The sequence below is a fragment of the Dasypus novemcinctus genome, chromosome 17 (assembly GCF_030445035.2).
Source record: "Dasypus novemcinctus isolate mDasNov1 chromosome 17, mDasNov1.1.hap2, whole genome shotgun sequence".
NCBI classification, from domain to species: domain Eukaryota; kingdom Metazoa; phylum Chordata; class Mammalia; order Cingulata; family Dasypodidae; genus Dasypus; species Dasypus novemcinctus.
Window position 1 is genome coordinate 54,548,518 of NC_080689.1, and position 26,470 is coordinate 54,574,987.

At 40.1% G+C, this 26,470-nt stretch overlaps 1 protein-coding gene across 3 annotated transcripts in view; it reads right to left on the minus strand.

Moving 5' to 3' along the window:
* SPRED2 (sprouty related EVH1 domain containing 2) overlaps positions 1-26,470 on the minus strand; it is a 128,420-nt gene that overhangs the window by 24,473 nt on the left and 77,477 nt on the right. For all 3 annotated transcript variants that reach the window (XM_058278684.1, XM_012530030.3, XM_004470970.5), the window contains 2 exons: positions 9,628-9,805; positions 353-521 (listed from right to left, as the gene is read on the minus strand). In XM_058278684.1, coding sequence (XP_058134667.1) covers positions 353-521; positions 9,628-9,805 — 347 coding nt within the window. The remainder of the gene's footprint in view (positions 1-352; positions 522-9,627; positions 9,806-26,470) is intronic.

Sequence of the window (26,470 nt, forward strand, 5' to 3'; positions counted from 1 at the left end):
GAATCCATTCTCCGCTTCTGAGCCAGGACAGATGAGACCAAAGCCGTTTCAGTAGTCAGGGAAGGTGCAATCATTAAAAAATTCATTCACATGGAGTCCAGAATTTGTCTGTTTCTTTTTCACAGCAAACTCTAAAACAAATTGAGAATCACTCCTTACTCTGAAACTCATCTCCTTTCCCCTTGCACTGTCACTTGTTCTCCTGGGATCCTCACAAATTTTGGCATCTACTGACCTGGCCCCCAACTGCCCTGTAAATAAATGATGAATATATGAAGGTAGACTATTGGAAATAAAAAGAACTTGGCAAGTTTCCATAGTTCCATTAATAATGCAGTAAGACATCCAATACCTTCTATAAGGTCTTCGATTGCTTTCCTCACTCCCCTGTCAAAGGCTCGAGCATCAGCAGGGCTTTGGAAAGTAAGTCCAAACTTCCTATTATCGACCTTCCAGTGATGAAATGTTGGATTGGCTTTGGTGTAGACCAAGTCCTTTCTTACATAGCATTCCAATACCACCTGAAGGATTGAAACATACAAGCTGGTTACTTGCAGAACCATGATGCTGTCTGCTTACAGAAATCTAATTAGGAACCATCACTGGAGGAAATTAATGAGAGCCTCCACTCCCAGCCTCCACAGATCTGTGAGTGCCCCACCTCAGAAGAAACCTTTGCTTGCCCCTCTTAACCGTCCAATCTCCACTGACTCCTTTCCCCTTGGCTTTGGTGACCACTTTCCCCCCAGTACTGGGTGTAGTCCATCACCATGCTCTTCACATCACCTATTTCTCTTACTACCGTTGACTGTGGGGCACTAAGCGAAGGCCCCAGTCTTGGATTTCTGCTGTTCCAGGCTCAATGCTTCTATGTCAATCTCCTCCCCTGTCCTAATGGGTGTCTCCTGTGACCCCAAATTCAACAAGTTGGAAAATTAGTTGGCTTTGAAATTTTAGTCACTAGTTTCTTCTCTGCTCATTCTCTTTACTCAAAATATATGTGGTCATCTTTACCTCCTCTGCTTTCTCTATCTCCTAGATTATCAATCACCAAACTCACTTCATTTTTCCTTCAATATCTTTGATATCAACCCCATTTCCAATGCTACAGAACCTCATCTGGGCCTCTGTTAACCTTAGATCCGGATTACAAGAATAATCTTCAAGTTTCTAGCAATCTAGTTTCAGAACTGTCTTCTACTAAGCCATAACTTTGAGTAGGTTTTCTCTTATCCTCAATCTTTTAATCTTTAAAGTGGAAGTAACACTACAGTTATCAATGAGAACATCTATATGAACATGCTCTGAAAACACTGTATAAATGAGGAACTTAAAGTCATGTTCATTTGCCAGTATATTTCCACCATCAAATTTTACTTTTCTTCCAGTTTATTCTTATCACCTTCACAATTTAGTACATTTCATATTCTGTAACAGTTCGTGTGCTAAATTAGTCTTGTTCTTCTAACTAGTCTGTAAAAGATTAAGAGGTATTATAAGATAAATTCCTGTGTCCAGCACAGTGCAACTGGTTGTTGTCAAGGTTTAATATTATAGAATAGGGAGCAGATGTGGCTCAAGCAGTTGCATGCCTGCTTCCCACTTGGGAGGTCCAGGGTTCAGTTCCCATGCCTCCTAGGAAAAAACAAAAACAAAAACAAACAACAAGAAAAACAAATGGGGAAAAAACAACTCAGGGGAACTGATGTGGCTCAGTGGTTGAGCGCCTGCTTCCCACATGAGGTCCTGGTTCAATCCTTGACCCCAGTACCTCAAAAAAAAAAAAAAAAAAAAAAGAAAAGAAAAGAATAAAAGGCATTGCAACTATGTGAAGGTAAATATCGTTCTTTATTTACGCACACACACACACACCATCCAAAATATTTACAATATTTATTCCTATGGTTTCACTGTGAATAACAATGATTTTGCTAAATAGCCTTGATTTGTTCTGGCAAAACTCCACATGTAACACAATGAAATCTTATTAATTTAGACTAATTAAGTAGAAGGAGTGAAGACCTGGCCAAATTAGTATAAATCTCAATTAGAGAATATTTTCAAATGAGTACAAATTTCAAGAATACATCTAGTAAATAGAAATTAAGAGCTTCCTAGTAAATGTTCCCTAAATTAACGAATAGATGAGAATAATATTCAAATTGATATATCATGTAGCAGTCCCAAGCAGTTAATTTTATTATACTATATTAAAAGAGGACAACAGTTCCCTCATACAATTCTATTTATGATTAAATTCCTTAGTATAGCCATTTCCTCTAATAGTGCAATGATTAAACGTCAGCCCAGCCCCATTCCAAATTCAGGAAATATAGATAACCAATGCTTTAACTAACAAATGTTATCTATTTTAGAATTTAATAGTCTCAACCCAAAGCCTTAAAATAACATTTTTTTTTAATACTTTCAGTTTCTCCATATTTTTAAGGTGAAAAAAAAATTAGTCTTTGGTAAAAATTTTCCAAACTTGAGATTATTCCAAAGGTACATTTTCTCAGGAAAGCATGCTGAAATAAATTCAGTCACCTAAACTGTGGAAGGGAGGGGAATCAGATACTACCTCTTTATATCACCTTAAAACGAGAGCATTACATATTTAAGTTTAATGACAAAAATGAAAAAGTTCAGACTCCTTAATCTTCATAACATATATAAAGCCTTAGTCAAGTTTTGGCATACATGCAATTTGGCATTAACTTAAAACCTGAGAAAGATTTTTGAAAATACCTTTTAAAATGAGATGTACAGGGAGAAAAAAAAGAGTGAAAAAATCTATACAAAAAGATACACACTGTAAAGATTGAATTAATTTAGATAAATACACGAAAACCCCATTCTTACTCACTTCTCCCTCCCCTCCTTCAATGCCTCTTATTTCCAGAGTTACCCACTATCATTGTGGGGGGCGTAAGCCCAGTTCCCTTTCTGTGGCTTCTTTATATATTCCCCTATGTTTGTGCATTTTGTATGTTTAAATGCAGTCACATCCATAAATTCTTCTACATCTTGCCCTTTTATTTTCCTTAACATGTTCTAGAGATGTAGAAAAGTAAAAAGGAATCTTTTTTTTTTAAAGATTTATTTTTAAAAATTTATTTCTCTCCCCTTCCCTCCCCCCTACCCCTTTGTCTGCTCTCTGAGTCCATTTGCTGTGTGTTCTTCTGTGTCCTCTTGTATTCTTGTCAGCAGCACCGGGAATCTGTGTCTCTTTTGTTGTGTTATCTTGCTGCTTCAGCTCTCTGTGTGTACAGCGCCACTCCTGGGCAGGCTGCACTTTTTTCGTGCTGGGCAGCTCTCCTTACAGGGCGCACTCCTTGTGCGTGGGGCTCCCCTATACAGAGAACACACCTGCGTGGCATGGCACTCCTTGCGCGCATCAGCACTGCGTGTAGGTCAGCTCACCACATGGGTCAAGAGGCCCTGAGTTTGAACCCTTGGCCTCCCATATGGGAGGCGAATACTCTATCAATTGAGCCAAATCTGCTTCCCCAAAAGGAATCTTTTTTTTTTTTTTTTAAATTGACTTTGTAATAATATTACATTAAAAATATATATGTGAGGTCCCATTCAACCCCACCCCTCCACCCCCTCTCTCCCCCCCCAACAACACTCGTTCCCATCATCATGACACATCCATTGGATTTGGTAAGTACATCTTTGGGCACCTCTGCACCTCATAGACAATGGTTCACATCATGGCCCATACTCTCCTCCATTCCATCCAGTGGGCCCTGTGAGGATTTACAATGTCCGGTGATTACCTCTGAAGCACCATCCAGGGCAGCTCCATGTCCCAAAGACGCCTCCACCTCTCATCTCTTCCTGCCTTTCCCCATACCCATCGTCCACTATGTCCACTTTTCCCAATCCAATGCCACCTCTTCTATGTGGACATTGGATTGGTTGTGTCCATTGCACCTCTATGTCAAGAGGAGGCTCAGATTCCACATGGATGCTGGATGCAATCCTCCCATTTTCAGTTGTAATCACTCTAGGCTCCATGGTGTGGTGGTTGTCCTTCTTCAACTCCATCTTAGCTGAGTGTGGTAAGTCCAATAGATCAGATTGTAGGTGCTGGAGTCTGTTGAGGCTCAGGACCTAGCTATCACATTGTCAGTCCAGAGATTCAAATCCCCTAAATATATCTTAAACCCCAACGTTAACTGCACCTCCAGCACATTAGCATGAAAGTCTTATGAAGGGAGATCCCATCTGAGTCCAGATTCATCACACATAAACACCATTTCCAAAGAGGGGCCATCTGCCCTGGTAGTTAACCCCATCGGCCAAGACCATAACTCCCATGGGTCTCTTTAGCCCTCAAAGGAACCAATATCTGGGGGTTGTATCTGCTTTATCTGTCTCTCTGACTCTGCCAAAAGGAATCTTTTTAATGGCTGTGTAATATCCTCAGTATGGCCATTCTTTGGACCAATACTAATGGACACAGAGATTGTTTTCTAATCAGTCATTTTTACAGACAATGCCACAATGAACATCCTCACAAATTATCACTTTTCAAAGTTTGGTCTGTGAAACCCTGGGGCCTTCTTGACTCCAGGGCCTTTTGGGGCATCCAGGATGACAAAATTATTTTCATAATAATGAAGACATTTTTTGCCTTTTTCACATTTGCACTGATGGTCCAAAAGGAATGGTGAGTAAAACTGCTATGCCATGGCATAAATCAAGGCAGTACCAAAGAGTACTAAAAGTCATGGGATTCTTCACCGTCACACAAAGTAAGCAAACAAACAAACAAACAAACAAACAAAAACATGCCAGTTTAACTTGGAATGTTCTTGATGAAGCAGGAAAATTACTCAATAAACCTTAACCCTTGGTATATATCTTTTATTTTGTGTGATGAACTGGATTCTCGTATCTGCTTCTGCTTTCAACCTGTTGTAATAAGTTGCTCTGGTTGAAGTACATGAGGAAAATCTGGCATTGCACAAATGTGTGGTTGGAAAAGGAAGGAATGTTTTAATAGCCTTTTCATTTCCATTGCAAATGGAAGAATGACTGATGTCTCAAGGAAGAGTACAGTACTTGAGTGACTGTTCTAGTTGTGAGTTGACTAACCACTTTTTTCATGGATCACCATTTTTACTTGAAAGAATGACTGACAGACCAACTATGGTTATTCAGACTTGGGCATTTGGAAGATATACTCTTGAAAATGAATAAAGTGAGACTAAAACTTCAAGGAAAACAACTGATAGTATTTATGGTCAATCGTAAAATTTGAACTTTTCATGAAAATGAAAATTTTGGACAGCTTTCCAATACTTAAAAGATTTTTCTGATGAGATCAGTGATGATATTAAGAAATGTGATTTTTTGGTATTATAGAATAAAATGTATCAGCATTTGGAAGATTTAACTCAGGGAACAACCAATATTTTCCAAATGATCAATTCATAATGTCACAAAATCAGGCATGAGTAAAAGAACCATTCAAAGTGCAAGTTAAACCAGTGTTAACAGTTTGAAAAGTTCATGGATAAGGATGTAGATGCCATAGTCCATATTAAAGAAACTACCAGGGTTTGAGGTTTAGTGTAATATCATAGAAGAATATCTATACCTGTAGAAAAAGGCTCTTACCTCTCCCTTTTGCAATTACATATCTGTGAGAGGTTAGATTTTCTTCATATACAACTGAAACAACATATCACAGCAGACTGAAAGCAGACATAGTTTTCAGAATCCAGCTCTTTTCTACTAAGCCAGATATGAGATTTTCAAGAATGTAAGATGCCAGTCTGATTGCTAACTGTATTTGTCCTAGAAAACAGTTCTATAGTTGTTTTTTATAAAAAGTGCCATTTATGTTAACAATATTGTTAATCTAATTAAGAAATGTTCTTTAAAATTTTTGGTTTTAATTTCTAATATGAGAAATATTAATAGCTAACTAACCCTCTCCCAAAAAATGTTCTCTGGCATTCTCAGTAATTTTTTTAGAGTACAGACTCTACAGTCTATACTATAGAAGGATCCTGAGATTAAAAAAAATTGAGAACCATTGTACTTAACTCTGTGTATAAGCCTGTTTCTCTAGAATACGGCTCAAGATGTAGAAAAACCAGGTAAAAGGGTATGCACACTTAAAGTTAATATCCTGCCGCATTGGTTTTCAACAGTGCCAGCTGAACTAACACCAAAGTAGTTGAGAATGCCCACTGAACTGCACCTGGACAGCTACTAGAATTATCAACCTTTTAGGATTTTCTTATTAATAAGGTGGTTTCTCACAAGATTTATTAAAGGGTAAATACCTCTAATACATCTAAAATAAGATTCAATTCAGAAAAATTTAGCCTACCTATAGTTGCTCAGGAAAACTGGGCAAAAAAATTATTTTCCAAATAACAACTTTGAAAGGATGTCTGGAATACAGACATTCCCCAAGAAACAATGTTAAGTTCATAAGTCCTCACCGTGCCATTTAATTAAAAAAGAAAAAGAAAAAGAAAAACAAGAAACCAAGTTCTAGAACTGCACTACACTGGAAAAATGATTGGCAATGCTGTTTCAACTTCATACCTAGTTGGCATACCAGGAACTCTGAACTTGACTTTTTTGGAGGGGGCTCCCTCAAACCACACACCCCATTTTCCCATTTGCAGAGCTCCCATGTAGGCTTATACCCTCCAGTGGGAAGAAATCCTGCATTATAGAAGAGTGTAGGTCAGAGGAGTCACTAAGCCTCCAAATGTTTGTGTATGTACATATGAGAGCTTAAGTATCATGGAATTGAAGAGTTCAGAATTTCCCACTGGTGTCAAAGGGGCAAGGTAAGGAATGCAAAGACAGAGCAGTAATTGCAGGTGTGTGTAGTTTAAGTACTAATGTCTATAAAAGGTCAAAAGTGGACCTCAGGACAAATGCACGATGTAAAGGTGACAGGAAGGATGGAAAGATGGAGAAACATGACAGGGTAGAAGACATGAGACACATTTTTAGGACAGCCTGCCCTTGTACAACAGCAACAAACAAGAGATGCTGGCTCACAATTCCATGGGGGTGGGCAGAGGACCAGGACTACTCTCTTACTATGCAGAGTTAGCATAAAGGGACTGGGCTTTGGCTCTACCAAGAAACAGGTTCCAGTGCTGGCTCTGCCCATGATTCTCTGTGTGCCCAGACTGACAAAGTGGATCACTTCTGAGAGCATTTAGTTTTCCCAACTACAAAGTGGAGATGATAATACCTTCCCATTCCAGAATGTTTCAGGAATTTAATTGAAGTTATTTTATATAAAGGGCCTCAAACAAAAATGGTAGAAGTGCAATTACTATGTACAAGTCAGTGGTAAGATACAAGTTCATAAAGGTATTTATAGAATGAAGGGGCTAGGATATAGTCTAAAGGGTCATTTTAGGTTGAACTAGTCTATGACATAACATAGGAAAAAAAAACCAGGAAAAATAAATCTAAAAATATGTCTCCATAAAGTAAGATAATTTGCTAATACAGAAGTTAACAATAAAAACAAGAAAGGAAAAAAGTGGAAAAAAAATTCTATTAACATTTTTGTAGAAAAAGAACTCTAGCTAAAATAAAACAGCAAGTTAAAAGCTTGTGAAAATATATTTGCCATCACTGTGGCAGATGAGGATGAATATCTTTCTCTGTACAGGAGGGCATACAAATCAAGAAGAAACATAACACCTCAATGGGAAATACGGAAAGGACATTATCAGATAATTTAGTTACAACTGTTTAACACATTGAAAAACTCTTGATCTTCCTAGCAATCTACAATAAGATACCACTGTTATTCTATCATACTGACAAAGATTTGAAAATATATGATCCTCTATATGTTAAAAGAAATTCTTATATATGCTGGTAGCAGTCCCTTGTATGTCAACATGTGTATCAAAAGTCATAAAAACTTGATCCCCAAATTATTCCAAGAAAATAATAAACATGGAAAACACAGGTAGGTATCTATGAAACACTATGCATAATATCGAAAAGACTTTTTTTAAAGGAAAGACTCTCAGTATTTGTAACTAAGGAAATGGTCAAATAACAGACCCCTATTCTCAGGAATGGGAATATTAAGGCAAAACAAGTGATACAAAAGTGTTTATAAACTCTTATTATAACTATGTAAAAAAAAAGATTTATGCACAAGGTGGGGGGAAAAAAAGTAAATATATCAAAGGGCTAACCGTGGCTGTGCTTTTAACTGTGGGAGAGTTTTGGGGTCAGAAGGACAGGGTTTCAAATATTATTTCTAGGTCCCCAAGTTGGGTCACCAAAAAAAAAAAGTGGAATATTTTTGAATGTTACTTTCTTCAATTATCCAGGTTGCTGAAAGGATACAATGATATACTCTAATCCAAGGGCTAGCTAACACTGTACTTAGCACATAGTAAATGCTAGATAAATGGCAGTTATTTTACTTTTCATTGGAAGTATGGTTACATCACCTTTATTGTAAAAATTATATAAATATTTCTGAATTATTCAACTATTATGTAGGTAAGTCCCTGAATAGATACTTAAAATTAATCGTATTCTCCACTTAAAATTTCAGAAGTGAATCATGCATGAAAACACATACATAACATTTAAAAATTGGCCTTACTATTTTGTAGTGTTTTTAAACTATAAAAAATGGTTGCCAAAGAAGATTAAATTTTCACACTTAACACATAAACCTCAACAGATGCCACTGTGTAGGGTCTCAAGGTTAACTTCGATATGTTCCTGTGGTGTCCTTACATTTTCTCTGTGAGATCCTGCAAATTTGAATCTTCTGTTGGCTTTTAAATACACATACAATGATCAAGTACAGAATAGTAGCAATATTATTCCAGGTTTACAGCCATTAATTTGAAATGGATTTGGACATTCAATTTTCCTTCACATCATAGAGTCCTTCATAACAAAGAATTGGACATCAAAATTCCTTCATGAGATTGTATGTTATAAATTAACAACCCTCCTCCCCCATGTGGGGAAATGATCATTCTCCAAGTATTTATTTAAAAGTCATGTATAATTATTTATAGAAGTGTGATACCACTACTGTTTTGTTACTTCTCTTTTCCAGACACATTTTATTCATTAGTGTATGAAATAAGAGCTACAGTGTCTTTTGGATGAACATTTATTTAGAAGTAGCCAAATGTCAGATAATACCTTACCTGCTTTACATTTGACTTTTCACCAATCCAAATCTCGATGGCATGCTCCATGAATAAATCCTACACTTTTACAACTCTGACTTCACTGCTCAGCACAATGTGATTCATAATAGAGAGCATGCTTTTGTTTTAGAATGCCTTATATAATAACCGACAGACATCTTAATTAATCAAAGAAGCAAACAAGACAGCCACATATCCTTCTTCTGAGCATGAGTTATATGGTATGTGGCAAAAAGATTTCACTGGAAAGTGAGGGTCACGTTTTGCAATTTGGCACCAGCTTCAAGTTCTAACTTTTGATGTTTTTATAAGAATTTGAAGTCAGAAAAAGAAAGAAAAAAGGAAGAACAAAAAACTAAGGGAAGAGGGCTGTAATTTAACTTAAGAAATCAGTTGCTGCTAATTCAAGCCACGCGCTGCAGTCTGCCATTACCAGTTTGTCTTTCTGTCGTTCACCATGGATGAGAAAGCCGCTTCGTCCATTGCCTTCGGGATGCATGACCTTACAGACCCCGACGCGACTGATCCCGCCTCCTTCCTGTGGGAACCATCCCCCGCTGGAGTCATCTCTGGTCATAACCACAGCCTTGACACGCACAATATAGCTGTCACTAAAACGACAACAAGAAGAACGGGGCATGACAATGGTCTGGTAGCTGCAGAACACGTTTCACGCTGCAAGACGACCACGAGCCAGCACTTTCCTGAACCCATCAAAACAATCTGTGTCTGGCACCAAAATAACAGGTCGCCCATCTCAACGCTGGAGGTGGGCGGGTGGGAATAAAAAACACTTAAACTCAATACAAAACTATATTTTTACAGACACCTAGTAATTAAAAAATATTTGGAAGATGCATGAAATTTTCTATGTTGAAATCCAAGTCTGCAGGCATAATGTCCAGTTTCTGGGTTTAAGTATTAATAATAAAACAAACGAGCTGATCTCTACAATTTGGTATCTGTGAGTTAGGAAAGGCAAACCTATTAATTCAGGCGGCTATTATGGTTTAAACTCTTAAAAAAAATTTAAGTTCACAATGAATGACCATGGCATAACATTTTATAAAGCTAATCATCTGATTTAGCATAGGAATATGATAATCTACTTCCAAATCACAAATTCATCATGCAATTGTTTATATGGGTTGGAAAATATTTCAATTCGAATATCCTTTACACATTGTGGCCTTCTGTTTATGACTTTACTTTTTCTAAGTCTAAACTTCAATTTCACAATTAGTTCTTTTGCACATTTGCCAAAATCCTCTTTCTCCTCCAGAGACCAACTATTGCCTCTTTTCATTCACCACCACATTTTGGGAAATTTCTTTGAATTTTCAGCAAGGCCACTAAATTCTTTCTTGCTGTTTTCCTTCTTTGGATATAATTCATTTTTTACTAATTCAAACATATATTCCTATGTTCTATATGCCAGATTCTAGGACATTAAGACACAGAGTAACACAGAATGCCCTTTGTTCCTTGGGCTTCAGGGAACACCTCCTGCCAGTCCTTCCCTCAGGGCCTGACACCACTTAAGACAACTCCATCGTGCCCTACATCCCTGCTCTCCTCACTCACCACAAGAAGCCAAAGCCACCCAGAGTTTCCATTTCCCTTTATGGTTCACCCTCTGCAGTGACCCAGCTCCCCTACCACTGTGCCCAGAACTCAAGATCCAACACGCTCCCCGCGCCCCTTTCTTCTTCATTCTCTTCTCTGACCATTCCTTTCACTTTCTTAATCTTGAAAACCTGCTCTCCCTGTGGCCCCCCTCACAGGGGGCTGCTCTCTCCCCATCCTCCCCCTGAGTGTGGTGTAGGATATTCACCATGGCTGCAGACTATTCCCCACCCCTCCAGTTCCTCTGAAGCCCTTACACCCAACCATGCTGCCCAATACCCAACTTTGTTTTAATCTTCTATCGAACTTTGGGTCCCTCCCTCATTCCCTAAAGAGCTGGACAACTGGGTTGATGGTCTCTCTCTCTCTATCCCTGTCACGATTCTTGGAAATTTCATTATTTACATAGAGGATCCTTCCAATTTCTTGGTCTCTCAGTTCCTGGAATTATTCTCTTCCAAGACCACAGCCCATGCACAGGGTTATACCTTTGACCTTGTCATTATGAAAATCTGTACCACCTTTATACTCGATTTTAACACCTGATCCCCAACCATCACCTCCTAACTTTAAAATTCACTCCCTTCAAACTCCAAAAATTCTTTATCTTCACTGGGGCCAACAATCTATTGTGCCAACCACTTTTTCCCTGTTCCCCATCCCACCTCATATTCACTTGATTCTCTACCCAACTTAAATTCCATGGTCTAGCGCAGCACTCCAGCACAACCTTAACTTCTTTGCTTTGTCTTTCTTCATGGCATTTGTCCAGCAAAACCCCAACCCTGGCTTAATCCCACTAGCTATCTACTCCATAGCCCACTCAGGCAGCTGAACACAGCTAGAAGGAAAAACAAGACAGTCTACTATGTTTAAAGTCATAGCCACTAACTTCAAATGGGCCCTTAAGTGCTGCTCAGCATCCTGCTATTATTTCCCTGGCCCATCCCTAAGAACACTATTTCACATGCCCTCCCATTCCCTCCCTCTCATGACAGATGAACCTGCTTTAATTTCACTGAGAAAGCAGAAGCAATTGGAAGAGAACTAGCACCTGTGCCCACCACCATGCCTACTACTCTGTACTGCTCAATACTTTCTGCCTTTCCTTCTGTAACTATGCATAAACCATCCATGACCCAAGCTAGGGCCAACTCCTCCATTCAAATACCTTCTATACGTCAAAAGACCCCAAATTCACATTTCTAACCCATACGTCTTTCCTGAGTTCCAGACCAGTGAAAACAACTGCCTATGTGATTTCTCTGCTTGGGTTGTCTAAGGCATCATCTCAATCAACGTGCTTCAGATTGAACACTTTATTCCCACTCCAACCCCCCATCCTATTGCTTTCCCTTCAAAATATATCCAGAATTCACTTTTCACCACCTCCATTGACACTGCCCTTATCCTGGTTGCCATCGTTTCTCCCTTGGATTACTGCAGTAGTCTCCTAACTGGCCTTGTTACTTCCACACTTGCCCAACTTTCCTCCTGAACAGACAGGTAAGTCAGATTGTGACACTTAAACAAACCTTCCAGTGGCTTCCTATATTAATCTAAGTAAAAGTAAAAATCTGCCCTTACTCTACTACTTTCTTCCTTGTCAAGCCACTTTAGTCTCATCAGTTGCTTTGATGGTCTTTCACCTTAAGCACACTCCTACTTACCTCAGGACCTTTGCACTCACTATTTCCTCTACTTAGAACAGCAATCCCTATTTTCCCATGTACCACTAGGCCCATTCCCTTATTTCATTCCAAGAAGCCTTCCATCTCCACTTCATATACTCCACCCCTCTTATATATTTTTAAACTGCTTTGTTTTTTGTTGATTTTGTTACCAAATCAACACCTGCCTTATTACATATTTGCCTACTTTCCACAACTAAAATGTATATTCCACAAGAGCAGTGACTTTGCCCTTTTTTGTTCAGAGCTTAGAACAGTGTCTTGTATTTAGTAGACTGTAGGATGAACTGGGTTACATAAATATAAACTGGTTTTTAAAAAATGGTTTGTAGCAAACACAATTCCTGAGAAAATATAAACTGCTCAATAGTCATTTGCTTATGAACCACAACATAATGGTAGAGATCTTTTTATTAATAGGAACATTCAATCAAATTACCAGTTACACATAAAAATGCTTTCTATCAATATGATCTGTTCACCTCAGGATTCAACATGCATTGCCTTTAGATCCTAGAGATTAATTAACAATTTATAACATTTGTTTAGATTAGTTGGATATAAACAATCCATGTTCCTCCCCCCCATACCCTAATTATTCCAGAAAAGCTTAGAGTCCCTAGGTGTGTAATTCTCCAGTGTGAAACACAACTTTCCTAAATCTTCTCTAAGTGTGCTATGGGTTCATCCCAAGAGGAAATGCCTAGTGAAGAATTGGAACTTTACACACCTCTTGTTAAAACAGGCTCTGTGCTCTCTTTCTTTGAGGGGATTAAGTAAACATGAAAAAGGGAAGTTTACATTACTTATGTTAGTGCCATAGACAACTGACAGCTTCCCTAATCCTCCACTCCCGTGTCCCACCTTTCAATTTAGGATCAACTGGAGAAAACCAAATACGTTCCCTCTAAGCAATCACAAAGCGTGCCTGCTTCTAGTTAGCCCATCTCCAGCCTCCCCACGTCAAGAGCCTCCAGTGAGGGCATTACCCAAAGCCCTCAGAAAACTTCCCTTTTCCCACATAAAGCTTTTCCATTCCCCTGCCTTTGCATCTCTGCCAAATGAAAAGAATGATGGCTAATTTCCTTGCTATAGCAAGCTCTGAATAAAAGGGCTCTGCTTGGCCTCATTTGGGTGTTCATTTATTTCCACAGACTATTTCCAAAAAGTACTCATTTATTAGAGATTAAAAACAACAACATGCTACCTTCCAAACTACAGGGGCAGCTTTACCTGTGCCCTCTGCGTGCAGTCTGGAGCATTCTGCTTTGATTTCTCCTACAACTCTTCCTTATGATGGGGGGTGAGGTGCGTATAGAAGCCCCTTCCCTCTCCTCTGGTGACAGCCCCACCAAACAGCATTAACAGAGGCATCTGGCTATTTAAAACAAGGCAGGGGGATAAAGTGTTGCACTAAAAGCTGAAAAGGATGTCTGGATAATCCAGCTGCATGGCTGCATGCCAACTGCTTCCGATCCATGGTGCCTTCATATTCCTCAGCCATTTAACCCCACCCAGAACAGAATGACAATGAACTCTACTACTAGAAAGGTATAAAAGAGGAAACTTCACACCCCCCCCCCTCCGTTTCTGGAAAGAATTAAACAACATTTGTTTAAAGCAAACGCAGGGTTTGCTTGGGAGAATGGAAAAGGAAGGGCAAGGGCAGATTAGTTTAATTTGCACAAGGAAAATGCTGCTCGTATGCTTTTGGGGGAAAAATGCTATCACTGCATTTAAAATAACAATAAAAAAAAAAAGCTTCTGAAAGTGGCTACTGCTGTACCAGTGTAACTGATTAGGACATGGTGAAGTTCCAGACATGAGTCCAAATGCCAACTAAATGGAGCCCCAGGGGAAACGGACTTGACCCAGTGGTTAGGGAGTCTGTCTACCAATGGGAGGTCCGCGGTTCAAACCCTGGGCCTCCTTGACCCATGTGGAGCTGGCCCATGCACAGTGCTGATGCGCACAAGGAGTGCCGTGCCATGCAGGGGTGTCTCCCGCGTAGGGGAGCCCCACGCGCAAGGAGTGCTCCCTGTAAGGAGAGCCGCCCAGCGTGAAAGAAAGTGCAGCCTGCCCAGGAATGGCGCCGCCCACACTTCCCGTCCCGCTGACAACAGAAGCGGACAAAGAAACAAGACATAGCAAACAGACACAGAGAACAGACAACCAGTGGGGGGGAATAAAATAAAATAAAATAAATCTTAAAAAAAATAAAAAATAAAAAAATAAATGGAGCTCCAGAGTCTGAACTTGATCTAAACTGCCCCAAAGAAACAACGTCATTGCAAATGTTGTTTGACAACCACCACCCAAACAATACTGTTGGCTTTAGGTATGATATGAGTAAAATTGGCTTTTATGAATTGGACTGGGGGTCTGCCATTTAAACTTGGGTTTCTTTAGGGAAAAGGCTTTGTGTTCCTAACATGTGGGCTTATTGGTAAAAACAGAACTTGTTGTTCTGTGATCACCCAACACACACAAGAGATAGGTGATGTCCTATGGCAGGATAGGTAGGGCACATGAAGAACAATTTAGAAACTAGAATTTCATTGGGGGTGATGATTTCAAAGTGGCACAGCAAGTTTTAGGTCTCCAGCCTTTATGCTCTATGTTCTCTCCAGATTTGAGGCAGGCCTGTCTGGGCCCCTTACAGAAGTAAAAAAGGAATTATACAAAATGGCCAGGAGGCAGTACTGGGTCATGAAAGGAATGTGTGTTTCAGAGGTAGAGAGGTCAGAAGGGCCATGGCCTTCGCAATAGCCCAAGAAAGCTTTTTAAGCTGGGATTTCCTTATTTGCAAACTGATGAGGGGATCTACTTTGCTGGGCTGTCCCAAGGGTTAAAAACAGTAATCGAGGTTAAGTGCCTGATCCAGAGACATTTTGATAAATTATAGCTACCATTATTATTTTTTTGCTGAATGACTGACTTTGATAACAAACAAAGGTCCTTTAAATACCAGCCTCCAAGGAGTGGGGTTCTAGATTGCCCACTTTTTTTGCTGTCAGTGGGTAGATGTGCAGGGAAGTTGTCAGGCCCCTGCCAATAGGGGAAAACCCACAATGGGCCTCCAGCAATTATCAATGGTAGTCTGGTTTTTGAAGACCAGGTTTGATTTCTACATTTCGGACACATCTGTAGAGGAAAATAATGCCATTCGCCACCTGTGAACTGGCCCTGTGCTGCCTGGAATTTCTGTCCCGCCCGTTCAGTTTTCTTTCAGCCCTCTCCTTGTCTCTGGCCCTCATCTGATTATAGGACTCCTTTATCTGTCCACTATCCTAAGTATTAGATTCACTTCCTCCCAGCCCTCTTTTCCACCCTTCTCCACTTCACCAGACCTTGAGAGGGATTAGCCAAGATCCCAGCCTCTCCAGCTCCCCCATCTACAGGCAGAACACCCAGACGCCAGCTGAGCCAAATATAACACTGAATCCTGGCAGTGGGGAAGGCAGGCACATTCACTTTATTTTAATCACATCCCTCTCCCAGCCTTCCTCATGCCTACAGATTTGTAAGGGCTCTCTGAGCTCATCAAATTATATAAGTATATATAAAATATTATAAACATAATATATGTGTATATGAAATGCACACATGCCTCATCACCTTTTTTTTTAAAAGAACAAAATATTCCAGCAGAATCAAATGATTAAGGATCTTTAAAAAGTTTTAGAATTTTATATATTCTGAACTTTATAAGCAAGGAAAATTATACATAATGTAGTTTTATGCAGGGTGGCAATGTAGTTTTTTAGCTATTACGGGAAACTAAAGGTAGGACATTCTCTCTCCTTGCTTAGTGTCATAGGAAATAAGGCCAGAATGTGTACTCTTTGTACAGTTAGGCCATTCTGGAAAACAGTGATAAGAAAAATCCACTCATTCCCATGGTAAGAAGACTTGATTGCAAAGATGTACTATCAGGTAGGAGTTAATTCTGTAAAGGCACTAGCTCTTCTCTCAAACACTGCAGAACAGGCTCCATGAGGCAGAGAGGATTTCAGAGCGTGAAAGTTTGCTTCCTGAAGAAAACTGGTTTGCATAATATAAAAATGTGGGCTAAAAGCACTTAAGAAAAGGCTTCCCCACAGTTATTGACATCAGTGATATCAGCCATAAAGTGCATTTAAAGAAGCTGTCTTTGAAACTGCCCCACTCCAGTATCTACCAGTAAAAGAATCCATGGACTTGAACGGGTACTAACGCATCAGTTTTGAATATAACGGTGCTGCGCTAGTGGCCAGATTTACCCAGAGCAGGAAAGAGAGCAAGCCCTGCTGTCCAATCTTCACGGAGTCCCTGCTTTCCTGAGCTGTACAGCTAACCTTGCCCCTACTGAACAGTTCCCCCCAGAGGATTACAACGCAGCTTTTACTATTAAGTGCACGTTTTTACATGCGTAACAAAGGTTTGTAAAAGCAGTATGTGTTTTATCTTCATGATCAATTTACGTATTTTCTTAATGGTATGTAACGAGTTTCCAGGAATGGAATGCCAATTTATAATAAGGTTCCGTAAAGGGGGGAGGAGTTTGCCTTACAATGACTGGGATGTGACCTTCATCTAAGAACCAATTAGGCTGAAAGCCAGGGGTCCAGCTTACATTGAGGGAGCCCCAGCAGGGATGTGAATAGGGTTTCCTCTTTCACTATGTGCTGGGCTCAGAATGTGTGTGTGGAGCCACAAGACAATGTTTTAGGGGTCCCCACCTTAGTCTTGCACCACAAGCCAGTAAATTATGCTGTGTTTCAAGAGCACGAGAGTCCTCAGGTCCAAGTTGTACTCTCCCTGTAGAAGGGGAGGCCTGGGCTACATCCAGTCTCATCCTGGCACATCATGTATAAGGCCAGCATCTTCACCACTGATACCACCCACCACCTGAGGTAGACAGGTAAACCCACCTGAGGTAGACAGGTAAACCCACAAGGAGAAGGGGTAGTGAGCATTTTCTCTATTATGAAAGGCACTGCCAGCCCTACTGATAATTGAAATACAAATACAAATTTAATCTGTAAATCATTGTTCAGAGCCAATCCTAACAAGTCAAACACAGGCCTCTAGTATTTTTATTTTCGTTTTGAAATTTTAATACAAAAAATATTCCGTTAGAACTACTGCAAACTCCTATTTTTAAAAGCTGTGATTCTATGACTCCAAACGTGTGCTCATACCTTGCTTAACACACAGTGCTGATTTAGCATGCTATTTGACTCTAGAATATTTTCTAATCTCCTGAGGGTTACCACACATTTTCAGGCAACAAAAGCAAGAACAGCAGGTGCTCTGCACATTCTGGCATACTCGCGGCCTGTGAGCCTCTGTACCCGCCCCACACCCACCCTCAGGAGAGGACGCTCCGTCCGGCTGACCCAAGTCCAGGCTACCAGGAAGGGTGCTGCTCACTATACTCTGGTCTCTCTTTCTTTCCTCCTGTGTCCCGTGACCCATAATGGCCAAGAAAAGGAAATATAGCAAAGGTACAAAGGCACAAAGGTCAAGGCTGGAAGTTAAACATGTAGTAAGCTTTACAAAGCCTGAAGGGGCCTCTGAGGAAATAGCTGAAGAAATATCAACAGGCAATTAGACATCCCTGCCGCCTGCGAGGACTGGCCCACACAGTTCTAGTGAGCTGGAAAAACCTGCACCTGAGGCAAGTCAGAGCTCCTGATAGCCCGTTCCCCCCCTCTCAGTGAGAGCCCCAAATCTAGGGGCAAACCTTCACGTGCTGTGAACAGAAGGTGGTGATGCCCGCGGCAGTGCCCAGCCACGCTGGAAGCTGCATTATAAAACACTGCCTTCCTGCTCTCCTTTTCAAGCAAGGTTCACAAAGTTAGGTTAGATTCACTAAACTCTACTGTATTTAAAATGCAATTTTTAATTTAACCTCTAAGCTTTTATCTTCTCTCATTTGTACAAGCATAAATCCTCTGTGGGAAAAGAGTGGTTCAGCTGGATTCTACTTATATTACTTTCAACTTTGTTTCTTTTATAAAAATGACATTTGTTGATTTTACTTATTTATTATATCAAATGTCTTAAGGAGTGAGCTATAGTTTTTTAGAAAAAATAACTTTCTTACCAAGATTTAAATTCAGAAGCCACAAGAATACTAAATATATAATATTCATAATGTCGGACTGCTTATAATCGGGGCACAATAAAGATGAAGGCATTAGAGCTATTCTGCTAATGTACAACCTAACACCATAACACAGAGCAGTTTTAAGTGTAGGCAATGAAGTGCCTTAGCTTCAGCACCTGAAAAAGCAATTTCAGAAGTTGTGTCTAAGGATTTTTTTTAATGGCTATTTGGCAAATCTCCCTGTGTCAATACAGCTTCCCTAAGTAAGTTATCTTATGAGTAGTGCACCCAGATTGTGGGAGAAAATCCCTGGCCACAGGCTAAGGTCTAGTTTGGAGGGACAGGCTGGATAGGCATGGTTGTTTGTTTATTGTGTGGGATATACAATCCGTGAAGAAAGTAAATATTTTTTCTTGTTATTAAAAAACAATTGAGGGAAGCGGATTTGGCTCAACGGATAGAGCATCCTCCTACCACACGGGAGGTCCAAGGTTCAAATCCAGGGCCTCTTGACCGATGTGATGAGGTGGCCCATGCGCAGTGCTGATGCGCACAAGGAGTGCCCTGCTATGCAGGGGTGTCCCCCGCATAGGGGAGCCCCACACGCTTGGAATGTGCCCCATAGGGAGAGCTGTCCAGTGCGAAAAAAGTGCAGGCTGCCCAGGAGTGGCGCTGCACACGCAGAGAGCTGATGCAGCAAGATGATGCAACAAAAGGTGACATAGATTCCCAGTGCCGCTGACAAGAATACAAGTGACACAGACGAACATGGAGTGAATGGACACAGCAGACAACTTGAGGGGGGTGGGGTGGGGGAGAGAAAGAAATAAAAAATAAATCTAAAAAAAAAAAAAACAATTGAGGGGAGTGGGTGTAGCTCTGTGGTTGAGCACCTGCTTCCCATGTACGAGGTCCCAGGTTCAATCCTGGTACTTCCTAAAACAACAACAACAAAAACAACTGAAAACAGCTGATACCAGAAATCCTAATTTTCCCACCCGGGGAACTGAGGGAAGTAGAGCTCCCTGGCATATGTCTTTAAATCCCAGGTGGGTTTTCTGGCCACTGCTTAGGACCTCTGTATCTTTATTTTTCAACTATCTATAGAGTAGACCTTAACAGTGGGCTCTGAAATGCACTGAGTTATTTTTGGATTTCAAAACACTGGCCTCAGGGAATCAAGCAAATACATATTAACCTCCTCTAACACCACCAACAACCCCCAGATTTTCAAGCAAATAAATATAATACAATTTTTTCAAGTTTAAAATATTTGTAATTCTACCAAATTCAAGAAAGCTGAAAAAAAGAAAAAAATGAAAACATTTCTCTTTTAAAGTCCAGTATTCAGTGATTCTCTGAACTGACTCAGGTAAGGACTGTGCCGGCACAAGGTGGGTAATTTAAATTTAGGCCCTCCCTTCCAAGGCAAATCCCTAGAGCCAAACAAGTCTTCTTAATCGCAACAGGTCGTGTCCCCAGTACAGGTCTACCTTCACTCTTGGGTCTTTTTTTACCTATAAAGGAATCATATCTACTGTAGACAGAGCTACTGAAGTAACAAGATAAAGATATATATATATATATATATATATATATATATATGTCTTCTTTTAATGTTAAATCTATTATAGAAATATATATACAGCTTCTCTAAATGTCAACTTGGATATTTTAAGATCCGTTGCAACTTTTTAGGAAATTATCGTAAGATTTTATCCCAACAGTTCATTAGCATTCAAGGCATCTATTAACAATTTCTGGTATTTCGTTAAACATCACCCAAACAGACAACTTTGACATGAGTTAACTACTCTAAAAAAAAAAAAAAAAAAAGAAAAGAAACTTATCTCATTCAAACCAGCATACTTATAGAGTGAAATGGCTCTGTCCTAAAGGGCTGAGTTTCAGATTGATTATACAGTGCAAAGTGGGAGAGAGGGGGTCTTGGGAGATGAGAGGCAACATTTGAATCCAGGTTTACGATTTTACTTTTATTGTCTGTTTTACTGCTTACAGGAAGTCTGGAGTTCAGTGGAGGTCAATCAGGATCAAAGGATTACTATCTTAGAGGAAATAAAATAACCCATCCCTGAAGAAGCCTTCCTACTTCTACTAGAGAAGGAACTTACTCGAGGTCACTGACATTAAAGACAGATAAAAAATGGAGAGCCAGTCTCTGCATATCCTCCATCCCTGACCCCCACTTTTCTTTTCTTTTTTTTAAAGAACCCTGTGGCAACGCTAGGTGCTGGAGGATATAAAAGATGTGGTCTCCTCAAATTCACTGGATAGACAATCAGTTGCCAAAGGAATCATAAGGAGAAATGAAGAGCTATCACTTATAACACAGATGCACACATAAACAATATGACTGGGGGTGGGGCTGCGAAGTTCTACTTATCCTGGCAAGTTTCATACCATCAGTATAAGCATCAGTCCCAAATTGGGACACCTAATTGTACTGCACATACCCCTTGCACTGGGTTAGACACCCACACTCCACCACTGAGCCTGTTTCTTCATATGTTAAACAAGGAATCAGGGCCAAATGACCTTTGAAGTCTCCTCAACTTTGGTTCCTTTTCTAACTTTGTGTTTTAAAAGAGAGAGAAAGAGAGAGAGAAAAAAAGGCCTTAACATCCTACAGCTGTGCCACAGGGCTCAACAAACTTAAGCCACCAAGATATTCTACAAAAGCAGATCAGAAAACTTTCAGCAGTAAAATACAACTGAAAACATCTTTCGAATTGAAAAAACTTGAAACCACAAAGACTTGAAACCACCACAAACTAACAGATACATTCCCTCAGTGCAAGTATTATTATGCAATTACAAAGTTCCCAGGAGCAAAACTGGCATATTTTGAAATAGCGAAAAAAAAATGACTAAAATTGAAATAGTGAAAAAATGGGTAAAATTAAGTTTTAGAGGGTTTAACAAGATCCTTTGTGTAAGATAGGTACAACCTAGCCATCTAGCTGAGTTTACACATATACACATGGGAGATACTCTTAGACACACAGAAGGAAAACCCCAAGCCATACTCATCAAAAGAATACAGGGCAGGGGAAGCAGATGTGGCTCAACTGATAGAGCATCCGCCTACCATATGGAGGGCCCAGGGTTCGGTACCCAGGGCCATTTGACCCTTGTGATGAGCTGGCTCACGTGCAGTGCTGCTGCACGCAAGGAGTGCCATACCAAACAGGGGTGTCCCCCGCGTAGGGGAGCCCCACACGCAAGGAGTGTGCCCCACAAGGAGAGCCGCCCCATGTGAAAAAAGTGCAGCCTGCCCAGGAGTGGCACTGCACACATGGAGAGCTGATGCAGCAAGATGATGTAACAAAAAAGAGACAGAGATACCCAGTGCCACTGACAAGAACGCAAGCGGACACAGAAGAACACACGGCATATGGACACAGAGAGCAGACAATGGGGGAGGGGAGGGAATGATAAAAATAAATAAATAAATATCTTTTTAAAAAAAAGAAAAAAGAATATAGGCAAAGAGATGTGGATCTGCCGCTTTTCTCGTAAACAGTTTATCCTATATGCCTTATCAATTGACTAAAATGGATGCACCAGTACCAGTCTTCACCACATAGGGAGGAAAAGGGGGAAATGTTAGGAAAAGGTAATGAAGCAATTGTTAAACTTAGAAATGGGGAGTAGTATTTACTGTAGACCTGTGGTAAACTTTGGACACTTCAAGTTGTATGTTAGTGTTAGTCGTCCAGGCTGCTTCTATGTGGCAAATGAGTTCTGGTCCCAAAGTTCTCTTGTAAATCGGCTGTTTGAAACTAGAACGAATTTTCCTTGCAGGCAAAACATAAAATGGTACCGAGCAGGGTTCCCAATCAAGCCCATGAAAATCTAATCAATTCCTGAAACACATGAATTAGAATTACATTACCAAATGTTTTTATGGCCCATATTGACAGTCCCCTGAACAGAGGCCTCCCTCCCCTACCTCCAGTAGGAGCCACCAGCTCTACTCAGTTCTTGCTGGGTTTGAGCCAAGAGTTTTCCTATTTGGGGGTGGAGTGGGGAGAAAGAGTAAGCGAGAAGGAATTCTCAAACTTTTGTAAAAAGGATTTAGGCTTCATTTGGGGATCCTTGGAATCTGACCCCACTGAATCTTGAATGGCTCTGAATATAGCCAACTGGATGATCTACTAATAAGGTAGAGTGGTCTACACCAAACTAGCAAGCAGACAAACAAAAGCAGGTGAGTACCCAAACTCAAAACGACTTGTTTAAAAGCAAATGGTAACCAGGATCAATTCTATCATTCACGAATCTCAAATTAAGTGTTACTGGGGAAAGTGTCTGTTAGAACAATGAGAAGGGCAGGAAGGGACAAGGCAAGTTCCAGGCTCACAGAATAGTCACAATGCAGCAGATTCTTGACTAGTTGACCTCTATGGCTACACGGGGGAACAGGATTTGACCAAGGACGATTTTCTTGAGCACTGGAATAAAATAGAGCCATCTGCTCAACACACTTGCTTCCATTACATTATTTCCCCCCCATAAAAGAACTGAGCAGAGTAAGGAGAATGTGTAGGCCAACCAGTACCAAGCTGCTCAAGGTTTTAACATAACACTGTTAAAATACTTTTTCACTTACAGGGAGTATTCTGGTTTGAGGCACTCAGTTTAAAAAGAAACTTCATGGGAGCGGATATGGCTCAAACGGTTGAGCACCTGCTTCCCACAAGAGATCCTGTGTTTGGTTCTGATGCCTCCTAAAACAAACAAACAAACAACCCTAAACACAAACCAAAAAACAAGCAACAAGCAAAACAAATGAAATAAATCAACTCAGGAGAGCCAATGTGGCTCAGTGACTGAGTGCCTACTTTCCACATACGAGGGCTTGAATTCAAGCCCTGGCTTCTGGCACCTAAAAAAAAAAAAAAAAAAAAACCCAAAAAACAACTGAAAACCTCCAGGAAGCATGAGCAGTAACCCTATAGCTCTTGTGGAAGGACTGGAAACCATTTTATTTCAAGACTCATGATCTTCACAGACAACTGAGACCCTTGGGTGCTAAGCTGATAGAACTGTGCTTTTCTGGGCATCACCAACGTGCCTGCAGCTGTGAACAAAGCAAGCTTTAAATAAGTGAATGCAGTGGTTGCTAAAAGCCACTGACTGCTCCAAACAGGACAACAGAAAGGCCTTGGCCAACTTCTCCCATCAGTACTTAACTGACAAGGTGGCAGTCTGTCTGGTCGACCAGATGCAATCACTCTACCTTGAAGCCATGCTGTTATAAACCTGTCACCATTTAGCATGGAAGGAGAGAATTCACTGGCCCCCAGAACAATTCACAGTTCATTTCACTCACCGATATGCTTCAGTCACCTCACTGGACTTAGCTCACATTATTCTGGTCCTCTAGGAAAGTCACCACCCCTGAATGCACTGTGAATACTCCAACCCCACAAAAAATTGCCATGTCCCCAGCAACTCCCTACAGTGTATTATTCGGTTATATGGAAGCTCTTGTGTAAACTGAAAAGGCTAGACAAACATAGGATGATATGACATTAAGCACTTGTTCTTGTCCATTTGCACATGTAGAATTAACTCTTATAACTACTATAATGTCTATGGAAAGTCAACTAGTAACTCAAAAGACAATAATTTGAGAAATAAAGAGGGTCCACCTGAAATAGGTATACCCAAGAAGACTCCAAATTCAAAAATTTTGGGCTTTGCATAAGGAACATTTCTGCAGTTCCTAAGAAGTAAACATTACCACTAATTTTAAAAAAAGTCAACTCTCCCCTAATGATAAAAGTAACATATGTCTACTGTGTCAACTACAAAAATCACAACCATTCTTTAATCTAAGGAATATATTCTTCTACACTACAAGGAACCACTAACAAACTTGTAGTACTTTCTCAAGGTAATTATTAAAGGAAGGTCTTGTGTTTCAAATATAACTGTAAATACTGCTAAGCTTCGTTCCTTGGGATACGAGGCAAACATATTTGAAGAACAAGCATTTCCTTTGGTATTGGTTCTACTGAGATCAAAAGGCTTTTCTTACAAAATTATCTTAAAGAACAGAAGCAAGTTAATAGAATAATAGATTATTCCCTGATTGTTAGCTCCACTCCTTAGCTAATTAAATTCTAATAGAGTGCTTACAATGCTTATAACACAAGCTACAGAATCGCTAAACATATATTTTTATGATTTGCCTTCTTTTAACTTCTTCCATTCTACTCTTTTAAGATTAAAAAAAAAATTTTTTTTTAAACCCCATCATCACAAGGATTTTCTCACAGTTCCATTTCTTCTACGTGGGGGTTAATAATGTTTTAAAATATTACTCAAAGCAGAAAAAGGGGGCTGTTTTTTCTTTGGGAACAAGTTCCTGCCAGATTTTGCACACTGCAGTTCTTTGGCAATGTGATGAGAACACATGCCCACCCACAGACACTAATTTTGCTTTTCACCCTTCCCAAGCAGCCTGTATGACACATGCTGTCTGCACACCATTTAATGGAATTCAAGAGGCCCCGTCAAAAGAGCAGGCCCCCATGGGGCTAGAGCAAGGCAGGCAACCCATCTTGCCACTGGATGGGCACAAGGAACATGTGTTTAAAAGGAAACCACAAAAAAGTCAAACCCAGCTTGGGCATCTCCAATCTGAAAATCTTTACAACTGCATGAATTATACTGAAAACTAAAAGTCACCTCTTGGTTGAAACCTGGAAAGAGATAATATCTTGCTGTGGTTCCTTACACACTGAGCTTTATGAAGATGATGCAGCTAACACCCTGACTGAGCTACTCTCAGGAGGTGCAGCAAGGAAGGTACCACAGTTTCTAAGCCAAAAGCTCTTTCGAAGAGTGTTGAAATGCCAGCTTTGTTCTAAAGCATTTGCTTTCTCTATGGGGATCAATAGTCATGAAGAAACATCGGTGATTAAGGATCCAACTGGGAATGCTCATGGCTTCAAAAACTGTCCTGCATATACCCCAAGACAAGCTGGGCACAAATGCAATACAAACAAGCTCTCAGCAAATTTATACCTGGAAGAATGCTCCGGACTAATAAAATCTGTGCTGGTTTGATAAAAGGGTTGTCACTTACCCCTATGTAAATTTCCTTAACAGTGGGGATTGTATCCTAAAAGAGCTTTTACATACTTCTCTCTGGCTTTTCTGAGAGAAATTATCATTCCCAGATAATGATACAAGATTTATCTAGAAGGGCTTTTATTTCCACCTACCACCGTAGGCAAAATGACCACAGCCCAGCTGTAGGGAAGACAATATAACAGCAGAACAGTGGGCAGTGGACAACAAGCAATGGCCAGGGTGAGCCCTGGCCCTGAGGGCTCGAGTTATTACCACTGGTCCCCAAACCACTCATCTGCACACACAGAACAGACAGTAAACTCAATAAACAGGTCTCTCTATAAACAGGTCTCTCTATATACAAATAAGTATTTTTAAATGTTGACAGTTGGTCAATAGTGATATTAAATAAACCTGTTTTTATTAAGAGGTTACTGAGTTCATAATAGCTTTGAGGTATTAGAATTCAATTTCAACAGATATTAGAAAAGGGAGGGGTCTTTAGCAAAAAGTTCAGAAAAACTGGTCTTGATGTTTATTATTCTATTCCACTAAAATACCCTGGACATGCTAACCTTTGAGGATTCAGTGGCTCTCCCTGACTGGCATTCAAACAAAGGAGAACAACAAGAAAATTATTTGTCCAGGGTTGTTGTCTCACTCTTCTTGGCTAAGAAAACATGGGCACCAAACTATCAAATGAATTTTTGAGTAGTTTTTTCTTGCTTTCCATTCAAAAAGAGTTAGGTTTCTGAAGA